At 27.4% G+C, this 11,428-nt stretch overlaps 1 protein-coding gene and 1 pseudogene across 1 annotated transcript; one reads left to right on the top strand and one right to left on the bottom strand.

The window, feature by feature from the left end:
* Positions 1-339: 339 nt before the first annotated feature.
* LOC115233947 (aminopeptidase N-like) lies at positions 340-3,006 on the top strand. The gene is made up of 6 exons (XM_029804599.1): positions 340-639; positions 1,232-1,422; positions 1,570-1,914; positions 1,997-2,066; positions 2,174-2,272; positions 2,462-3,006. The coding sequence occupies exons 1-6, from the start codon at positions 346-348 to the stop codon at positions 2,588-2,590; spliced, it is 1,128 nt and encodes a 375-aa protein (XP_029660459.1). The 5' UTR covers positions 340-345; the 3' UTR covers positions 2,591-3,006.
* A 1,973-nt stretch (positions 3,007-4,979) lies between these two features.
* Positions 4,980-9,777, bottom strand: LOC115233946 (annotated as a pseudogene).
* Between the last annotated feature and the right edge of the window lie 1,651 nt (positions 9,778-11,428).

The raw sequence follows: 11,428 nt of genomic DNA, 5'->3' as shown, positions 1-11,428 counted from the left end.
ATATTTTACATAAAAAATAACATTTTTTAAAATATAATTCTTTAAAGTGAAATTGAAAATTTATGCTGCACATATACATATATATGAATTAAGTCATCATTTCTATGCATTATATCTAACGACAATATGACGATTAATTATGTTACAATCAAACTGTTAACAATTTAATTTTCTTGAAAATATTTATTTATTAACAAAATATATGAATAATTTTCTATTACGGCACAAACAATCTTTTTTTTTATAGAATACAATAATATTTGTACTATTACAATAATATTTGTATTTCAAAACACTACATAAAGTAAAAATTGACAGAGAATCCTGATTACATTTTTAATTTATATGTTGTTTACAGGATATTATCGAGTCAATTACGATTTAGAGAATTGGAAAAAAATTGCAAGATACTTAGCCTCTAAGAATTACATAAAAATACACGTTCTTAATCGTGCTCAAATTATTGATGACGCTTTTCACTTCATGATAACGAAACAACTCGATTCTTCCATATTCTGGAAGATTACAGAATATCTAGAACAAGAAACAGATTTTGTAGCATGGTATCCTATGTTTAAAGCTTTAGAATACATGTCGAGTGTTTTTCCACTTCCAAAAAGAAAAACTGATAAAATCAAGGTAGATATTAATAGACTTCTTGTTAATTTATGAGGAGAGAAAGAGCATAATATGCAGGGTGAGTCTTTTTAATCTTAACAGGCAAATATTTCAAAAGTAAGTTTTAGAAAAAAACGGCTATAAGAATATGCAATAAAAAATAGAGGTTTTAATTTAAAAAATTTAATGTGACCTTGATATGACCTTAACAATGCTACCCAAGGTCTAACTAATATTCCTATCTACTTTCTCCCTTAGAACCAAACTGCTTTTGTCTAAAAAGTTTTCTTCTAAAACTTACAGGTTTTGAAATATTTGCCTGTTAAGATTAAAAAAACTCACCCTGTATAACAGATTATTTATTATTTTCAAAAACTTTTAATAAATTTCATATTGGGTCATAAACATCATTTAGATTTTAGATAAAAAATAATCAATTTGCCATCTCTATTTTGTCATTTTACCCCTATACAAATTTTTTTTTTTCATGGTGACAAAAATATAAGTTTTATATTTAATTTAATTTTTATTATTTAATTTTATTTAGTTTTAAATATATATTTTATTAATTATAAAATATAAAGTTTATATCATTTATGGTTTCTTTTTTTAGATAAGAATGCGGAGTATTTTATATAAGGTGCTTCAAGAACTTGTATACGAAGAAATTCCTAATGAAAACGATTTTAGAAAACGTTTAAGACAAGAAGCTGCAAAATGGGCGTGTTCTTTTGATGATCGGATATGCATAGAAATAGCCAACCGTGATTTAAGACAACATCTCGCAAATCCCGAAGAAAACAAGTACTTTTTCTCACATATTTAGTCTTTTTTAGTCCAATTTGCTTGTAAATATTTCATGCTATGTTTAATACATTGCTTGGCCAAAATATAAAAGCAAGATATGCTAAACATATATGACAAAATTTTATTTTTTGTTTAACCTCGTAGACTCTTACCATGGTGGAAAGAATGGACATATTGTAATGGTTTAAAATTAATGCCCGATCCTCATATTATGAGTTATGAAAACTCTACTTGGTGGGCAGTACATCGTATGGGAAAGGAAAAATTTAAAACTAAAGTTTTAGAATTTCTGGCTTGCCCTGAGCATCCAGATTTTATAACAGACTATCTAAATCTGATAGGAAATGATAGTGAAACATCGATTATGTTGCTAAAAGATTTTCGCAATCAAGATTATATTAATTGTTTCCTTTTTACTATTGCGAAGTACGCGAGGAAAAATAAAGTACTTAACTTTATATTAAACAAATTTAAGGAAATAAAACCAAAGTAATTTGACAATTTTCTCATAAATATATCATTCATAAGTTTATGTGTATGTTATATATATCTACTATTGCGTTTTTTATAGGAAAATCAATACGGTTGTAGCATTAACAGTTCTTATAAATCATTTATATTCTAAGGAACAACTCAAACAGGTAAAAATTGTATTCGCTTATATAAATTTGAAATATGATTCTTATGGTGCGAGAGATGAAACTATTATTTAAAGTTGATATAAATATCAAAATAATCTTTTTTGTAGATGAACAAGTTTCTGACTAAAAATTTGGAGGAATTAAAAAATTATACAATAAGGAGAACATTAGAAAATTTGCAAGAACCTTTAGATAAAATTCTCGAGGTAAATTTTATAAATACAATTACTAAAATGTACTTGCTTATTAATCGTTTATTTAATTTTATTTCTATTTGCATAGAATGTGTTTATTACAGTGTTGTGTTATAGTATTTCAAATAAACAAGCAAAAGTTATCATTATATTTCCCTTTGATAATTTTTTGATGATTAATATAAAAACTATTTATTTTAGATTAATGCGGAAATGATAAGACAATTGAAAAAAGAGGAACAACTGAATAATATAATTCTAAACAAGCTAGATATACGCTCTCACCAAATCGAATCTCAGATAAAGTATCTTGACAATTTAGTATTATAGTTATTAGTTAATGAAAACTGATAATAGTAATATATATCTATCTCAGTATAAATATATCTGTTTGGTAAATATTTTTTTGTACGCCACATACTTAATATTTTAATTTTGTACGCTTATTGTTAGGTGCATTAATGATACTCGATTCGTTTGCATTAACAAAAATATTTCATGCATGCGGTTACAAGTTTTCTTATCACTTTGAGATATTCAAATTATACAATTAATTATGTAAATAAGAAAGTATGATTTTTTAATATATGGATTAATATATCATATTTTGTAAATGTTATAAAAACAAATTTGTCTGTTGAATACAAATATGCTGAATCATTAATGCATCAAAATGAACCATCTGTTTTTGTATTTTGAATTGTATTTTAAATTGTATTTTGATTTTTCTTTAACTTTTTCCTTTAACTTTTTTCATGTCTGTGATATTATTTTCTAATACATATATATTTATTCTAATATTTTGAATTAAGCTTATTAATAATATATGTAGATTAATATATGTATTTTAATGTTGTATTCATAGTTAATTATTTTTAATCTAGATTATCGTATAATATTCTTTCGCGTCGGTATCAGCACAGCATTGCCACGAGTCGCACAATGGCTCATATGTAGCATGCGCATTTATTGCTATCTGGATAAAACTGACAATTGTCTTGATATCCTAAATATATTAATTGCAAATGGAGACAAAGAAAGAGAGAGAGAGAGAGAAAGAGAAAAGGAGAACAATAACTAAAATATGTTAATTGTATATTTTTTATAGTTAACTTTAAAGAGCTATAAAAAATATGATAAATTTGTTTATTGTAATAAAAAGAAACATTATTCACGTAACAAATTTTTAAATTAAATCAAATTTTTTAACTGGCTATTGTTTGTTTATTTATTGTATAATTGTATATTGTATAATTGTTTGTTCATTTATTATATAAGATAAAATTTTGTAAGATCCTATCTAAATCTAGACAGTGATTAATAGTATCATAATTATGGCGAATATTATTCTTACTTATTTTTATCAATTATCTCAAACATTTAATATAAAAGTGGTTTTTCGCTTTGTTATAATTTTATTTAGTACATACATAACTATAAATTCTATGCAAATTTGTAAGTATTATATTTTTATACATATACTTTTATTGCTATGCAAAGATACAAAGTTGCTTTGTAATAAGCCGGAGCTATTTAATGAAGCATCTGTCATAAATAAATTATTTTTAAAATTTTTATCAGTTTTTTATCAAAATTATTATCCCAGTATATTATGTCTTTATATAATATACAAATTATATAATTATCGCTTAAAGACGTTTCTATCTTTGTTTTTGTTGTTTATTTAATTGTTAAAAATTTCCATAAAAATAATATAATATACATCTAATAAGATTATAACAATCGGGAGGGCCCCAATTGCCTACAAATTTATTGCCAACAGCATCGACTGCCAACAGACCGTTTGCCAACAAATCGTTTGCGCACAAAACATTTTTCTGTTTGTGCGCAAAAGTGTCTGTAGGCAATCGATTTGTAGGCAATAGTATCATGTGTGCAAACGTATGTTCGTTTCTTAATGTTTAGATTTGTGCGCAACAGAACTTGTAGGCAATCGTTCCGTAGGCAATAATGTCATGTGTACAATGCAGCTTGTGCGCAATAATATCGTGTGAGCAAAGGTACGTTCATCTTTCAATTTTTTTATTTGTGCGCAAATGTGTTTGTAGGCAATCGATTTGTAGGCAAAAAGTTTTGTGCGCAAACGATTTGTTGGCAAACGGTCTGTTGGCAATCGATGCTGTTGGCAATAAATTTGTAGGCAATTGGGGCCCTCCCTAACAATCACATCAAAAGCTAACAACTTGTGCTATTTGAAAAAACTGATGTAAAAATCACGCTCATACACTAATTATGATATTATTGTAACATATTGTTCAGATTTTGCAATAAAATGTTATAAAATTTTATTCTATACAAATATTGCTGATTACCTAATAGAATCGCTGATGCGGCGATTAATTGAAACACTACTAAATTGAAATTGCAAATCTCTTCAAGTAAATTCAAGTAGATTCATGTAAATTCATGTATTAGAAAACAAATCTTTGCGAACTGACAATAAAAATATGAGGTCTATATTTATAGCCATTTTCCAGCTAAAGAACGTAATAATAATGAGAGTTTATTAGAAATAGAGAAAGATACGAGCACTATAATATTTTTTCTTTTTTATTTAATATGTTCTTGAAATATTAAATATTGATTAATGTAATAAAGATATAAAGATCCGAAAGTAATAAAATATATGAGAGAAAGATTACACATAAAAATAATAGAAGAATTAATTTGAAGTAAAACATATTTAACGTAAAATATACACACAATTACATGTTGGATCATTTTGTAAAATCATTTTTTTATAAGATTCTATAAAATATTTTCATCAATTTCTTACACTCATGTGATATTCATGTTAGTTTTGAAAGTTTGTCTGCGGCTGATCGGAATAAATTTTATATGAACCGGATGAGAAGGACAAATCAACATATTGAACTTCAACCGGATATCCTTTAAATAATCTATGGGCTCCAAGTAAAAATTGTGCACCAAAGGAGCAATCATAGCTTTCAACTCCAACAGACCGAATCGTTGACCTACAATTCAAAGTCTTATCAAAAACTATCGACAAAGAAAAAAAGAAAATCGCGAGCAATTCACTTATGCAATTCCTGGGTCCTGCGCTGAACGGTAGATAAGAATAAGGATGATGATTCCGTATCCTCTCGAGCAAAAATCTATCCGGATCAAATACTTTTGGATTTGGCAAAAAATTGGGGTCTCTGTGAACTCCGTAGATATTAAGATATAAGATTGTTCCAGACGGTACGACATATGAATCTGTGAAAAGTGTATTATAAAATTACAAAATATAAAAATTCATGAAATTAAAAGAGAGAAATTTTTGAGAAATAACATGTACATATATATTGTATTTTTAAATTTTAAAACGATTAAACTTATTTTACATTTGATAATACATAGGAAAAGGTAGGGTAAAACCGGGTACTTTTTTGGATTTATCTTCCTACAAAAAATCAGACAGTAAAAAAAATTTTACTAACCGTTAGTAATCTTTAGTGGACCTTAAATTGAGAAAATGAAGCTAGCTACTGAAAAAAAAAAATTTGTACCGAGGAAAACAAGATTTTTTGAAGAAGTCAAAATACCCGGTTTTGCCGGTAGGGTAAAACCGGGTACCCATTTAAAAACATGTAAAACACCGTGCAATTACAAAATCTAAATTTATTTTAATTAAACTATACAAAGATGTATTTTATTGACAAAAATCACAAATAAAGATATCCTCTTGTTCTACATTGCTGCAAAACTTTCTTATTTAATTTTTTAGATCTTAAAAAGATTTTTTTTTAGTGGTATTTTTTTCTGAGTGATTGTTTTTGTTTCCAATTGCTTTTTATAGGGAAACAAAGTCAGGATAACAGTGTTTCCTCTTTTCATTACATGAGATGTGTAGGTTTTGCCTCAACACGAAAAAAATGACAAACACGGAAGCTGTATATTCCGGCGTACAAAGTGACGATCAAAACTAATGCGATATAATATGTACAGAATGCAATGCTACATTTACCGAAACAAATGCTCTGTGTAGGAAAAATCCATAACGATTCGATTGTTGCCTCGATATCGATCTTTTCTAGCCCGAAAATTTTGAACTTCTTTCAAAAAGGAAATATCGTGTGCACGTGGGCACGGTTCATTTCAAAATAATGATGGCATCAACCTACAACTAATAACACGAGTTAGCCAAAGATAGTAGCACTTATCACGAAAAAACAGAGGTACCCGGTTTGACCCGCCTACCCGGTTTTACCCTATTTTCCCCTACTCTGTAAAATGTGACATATTAAAAAATATATGTAGCAGAAAAGTGACTAATTACGTAATTTTACATCCTCCTTAACATCTCGTACTACAAAAAACACGGTGGGATATAAACGTAGCGTTTCCTTTAAACATCTGTCTAAATATGGTAAATTTTGCAACGATTTCATGATAAGTTTCCCTCCGTTCTCTTGCATCACGGTATCGACTTCAACCCTCACACGTTCCTATGATCGTTCATCGATAATAATTAAAGTGTATTTTATAATATTTCGGTTTTTGTATGCATAGATACAAATAAATTTTTAATGAATGACAAAATACATCACAACAAAAGGTTGATATCTATACTTACTTTGAATGAAAATTGCAATTTAAATAACACACTACTCAAAAAAAAAATTAGGAATACTTTTCATACTCTAAAAATTGGGCTATTTTCAAATCGCTGAAACTTGACAAAAAATCATCGTAGACAAAAAGTTGAAAAAGCATTTTGAAGCTTGAAGTTAACGCCCTATCGGTGGTTTAAAACATTTTTTTTATCTTCTTTGTTTTAAAAAGAAACCCATTGTTTTGTTTCTTAAAATTATGTATTTTTGACACTTTGCAGCTCGATAAAAAATATTCTCTCGAAGAAATCATCTCACAATCAAGTTCCATAAACTACAACATTTTGCCTACAAAATGCTGTTTTAAAAATTTTCCTACGATTTTTTTTGACTGAGTTACACGATTTTGAAACTAAATCTGTATTTTCTAGAAATGAGAAAATAAAAAAAATTTTTTGAACTATTGATATTACGTTACAGTTGAAACTTCAAGCTTCAAAAAACGCTTTTTCAATTTTTTTGTTTGCGATGATTTTTCGACAACTATCGACATTATTTCTAAAAATACAGGTTTAGTTTCAAAATCGTGTAATTCGGTCAAACAAAATCGTAGGAAAATTTTTAAAAAAGCATTTTGTAGGCAAGCTGTTGTAGTTTATGGAACTTGAGATGAATTTTTCGAAAGAAATTTTTTTATTGAGCTTCTTTTTTAAAGTACAGAACACGGAAGATAAACAATTTTTTAAAAATCAACAATAGGACGTTAAAGTTGAAATTTCAAGCTTTAAAATGCTTTTTTTAATTTTTTGTCTACGATGATTTTTCGTCGAGTTTCAGCGGTTTGAAAATAGCCCAATTTTTAGGGTATGAAGAGTGTTCCCTATTTTTTTTGAGTAGTGTATATTGCAATATACTGAGAAAAAAATACCTGGACATTTTTGTGTTCAGCTAATAGTAATAAAGCAAAGGTCATACTCATCGCTGTAGTATCGTGACCCTGTAATCATCGTCATATGCATACCGTATTATAGTTAAACGTGCTTAGATGATATGTACAAAAAATTAGAAAAAGAGATTCAGATACATACCGCAAACATAAACGTATCGACTTCTTCTCTGATGTCCAAATCAGTCAACAAATTGTCTTGAGATGCCGCTATTAAGAGATCCAACATGGTTAGCCGCTTTTTTTAACTAGAAATAAAAAAACACGTTAGCGTCAATCTCATTTTTGCATGTCGTGCTTTAATTATATAACATTGTTTTTGTTTAAAAATGTAGATTTTCTATTAAAAATAATAATGATTCAATTTTACAGCAGACATATGTTGCATTATTACGTGTGATTATGTGTTTAGTATAAATATTACAGGCATAATTTAATGTTCGATTGCGTAATCAAACTTAAATATTAGCTCTGATCTCTTACGTACTTCCAAATACTTCGACATCTATCTCTGTCTCTTTGTCATTTTCAAGATTTTTCAAATATCGACCATTGGTGCGTTCGTGATAAAGTTTTCGTTCCGCGATGACCTACGCACAAATATGATATTAAATTTTTAAAATGATTTTGTCTATTACATAACAATAGCACATATCGTATTATATCATAAATATTAATAGCATAATGTATTATTAATATCTATTGTAATTTTATATAAAAGATAACGTTTGTGTGGCAGATTTAAAAAATAATATGATTCATAACATACTTTTTCCGTAAATCCATGCAATATTTTTTTTTTTTTACTAATATTCCTAAAGTGTCCTTCTACTATATATTCGTTTTTCATCACTTTCTTGTTGTTCGTTCTAATGATTAAAATTCAAAATACGAGATTTTCGTACGCTTTGTGTATGCAATACATGTAAAAAGTGCAATTTTTGATAGCGATTATCTTGCGTTCAGAACGGTCGATTGCTTTTAAATTGTATAAACGTGTAAATGCCACATTTATTAACGTAAAGTTAAATTTTCAAATTTTTTTTGTTAATTGCGATTTATAATACGAAACAACTACCTTAAGTAATCTTATTAATTGTAGAGAATATAGATAAAAAAATTAATTTAGAATTATGTATATTACAAAAAAGATGTTTAGAATCTTCTAAAAATATTATATTTGTTTTAACTATAGATTTTTTGATCAAATATGATTTCTCTTCAGATTTTATTGCACAATTCATTTTACTTAATATTTCAATATTCTAATATTTACAATATTTTCAATATTTTAAAGATTGAAACAATTTTCATTTTGAAATAAAACATTTAACGAAGCACGTACAATAGATTTTGATCCCTAATCGCGGCTTAAAACAAATCGACGTCTCAAACTAATTGTTCACCTTTACATGATTATTCAATATTTAATTTGTTATTCAAAATATATATAGAAAATATATATCACACACAATCATAACTTAAAAGATTATAAATATATCACACAATTATTTATTATATCCATAAATTACGTATAAAATATCAGTTCGATTATGTCGTGAACCGCATTTTGATACTGTTGCTGGAACTCATTGAGTTTTTGCAGAGAGATTCCCATGGCAGTTTCTGCAAGTGCATATATTATATAAGACCGGATATACAGTCGAAGATAATTACAACTGAATATTTCATTAGTAGCTTTGAGTATAAAAAATAGGATATTATCTATTTTTTCTGCATCATCGATACTTTATATGGGAATAAATTATCTTCTTATCTTAAGCTATGATATCAATTTGAACGAAATCCCTGTACATAATACAGGACAATAAGAACTTTAAAGAAAAATCTTACCGCATATGGCGTTTAGAGTATGTTCACTAATAAATGGTACTAAATCTTTTACAACTGCCCCTCCGACATCTTTCAGAGATTTTGTCATATAATCACCTTTCTTGATCAATATATCAGCATATTGAGTCAATATATTGAAATGGAACGCATGTGTTAATAATTTTCGTCGCGCATGCCACTTAGCGCCTAGAACAAAATTAAAATAGCGCAAATTGTGAAATAAAATAAAAATAATAATATATGTTTAAAAATAATATTATATAAGATTATTCTCTTTTTTAGTTTAATATTTATTGAGTAATTCTCAAATAATATTATTATCTTAAATTTATTTCTCTTATATCGCGCAAAATTCTTTTATAATTTTTTAAACTTTTTTATAAAATTTTTGCGATAAAAGAAGTTGCAAGTACAAATTTGAATTTAATTATTATTTTGTAATTAAAACTTCATAAATTGGCAGCCAAAGAGAAACTATAATTTATTAAGAAGTCTGTTATGTGATGGTGTTCGATTTAATTGAAAATCTTCTTTACTCTTGAAACATCTATTACTTTTATTTACTTGAGAATACATGTATCACGGCGGAATCATTTCTCAATATAACTTCACTTACGAATTTCTTTCAAATTTATTACTTTTTATGACAAAAAGAAGTTATGTAAGAGTTTAAAAATAATATTCAAGTCTAATCATGTAACATTTTACTTGATCTTCTGTGATGGAGACAAATCGAACACAAATTGTAATAGTAAAGTATGTACGCTTATATATTAATGCCATTATGTTACCTGTGCTGGTGAAAAGACCTGTGCCGCCCCAAGATTGAAATAAGTTATATAAACGACTTTCCTCGGTGCGCTTGGTATTGCTTAATATCGCCTGAGAATATCGAAAATATGTTAGGAGAGAAATATTAATTTAGTATATCACTCAATCTTACAAATAATTTATTAATCGTACCACAAAGAACGATGGGTAAAATGAGTCGACTTTTGACTGAAAAGTGTAACGTAAGTTATACATGTTATCTTACGTTTTCGGGGTCGCTGAATATAATGGTTAGCAGTTTTATCTATGTAAACCCGCGGAAAAGTGGTCAAAATTTGCCTTAAAGAAACGAATTTGTAACTAGCAACTACATAATTTTTCTTACAAACAATTATGTGTTTTTTTTACATCAATTGATTCTTCTCATTATTTTGTGCATAAAAATATTGAGGTAACGGCGGCTGCCAATCCGATGGATAAAAAAAAATGTTAGAGATCCCTAAGAGACAAAACGAGAGGCCCCTTCATTTTTTTTTAATGGAACCTAATTTTTTTATATTAATCGATTTCTCGCAATATTTGGCATAAAAGTTATAAGGGCAGAATGGCTAAAAAGTGAATAATTTACGAGATATTTTATACTTTAATTTGATATAATTTTACATAAACTAGGAAATATCTCGTAGAATATTAATTTTTCGATGAACTTACCTTAATATTTTTATGCACAAAATAATGAGAAGAATTAATTGGTGTAAAAAAAAACACATAATTATTTGTAAGAAAAATTATGTAGTTGCTAGTTACAAATTCGTTTCTTTAAGGCAAATTTTGACCACTTTTCCGCGGGTTTACATAGATAAAACTGCTAACCATTATATTCAGCGACCCCGAAAACGTAAGATAACATGTATAACTTACGTTACACTTTTTAGGCAAAAATTGATTCATTTTACCCATCGTCTTTTCTATCTAGTTTCGATCGAGCATATATATCAATATTTTCTCTATTCATCTTTT

Source organism: Formica exsecta, unplaced genomic scaffold, assembly GCF_003651465.1.
Source record: "Formica exsecta isolate Colony F162 unplaced genomic scaffold, ASM365146v1 scaffold1915, whole genome shotgun sequence".
NCBI lineage: Eukaryota > Metazoa > Arthropoda > Insecta > Hymenoptera > Formicidae > Formica > Formica exsecta.
Note: the sequence above shows the minus strand (reverse complement) of the source record. Positions and strands in the feature narration are given on the sequence as shown.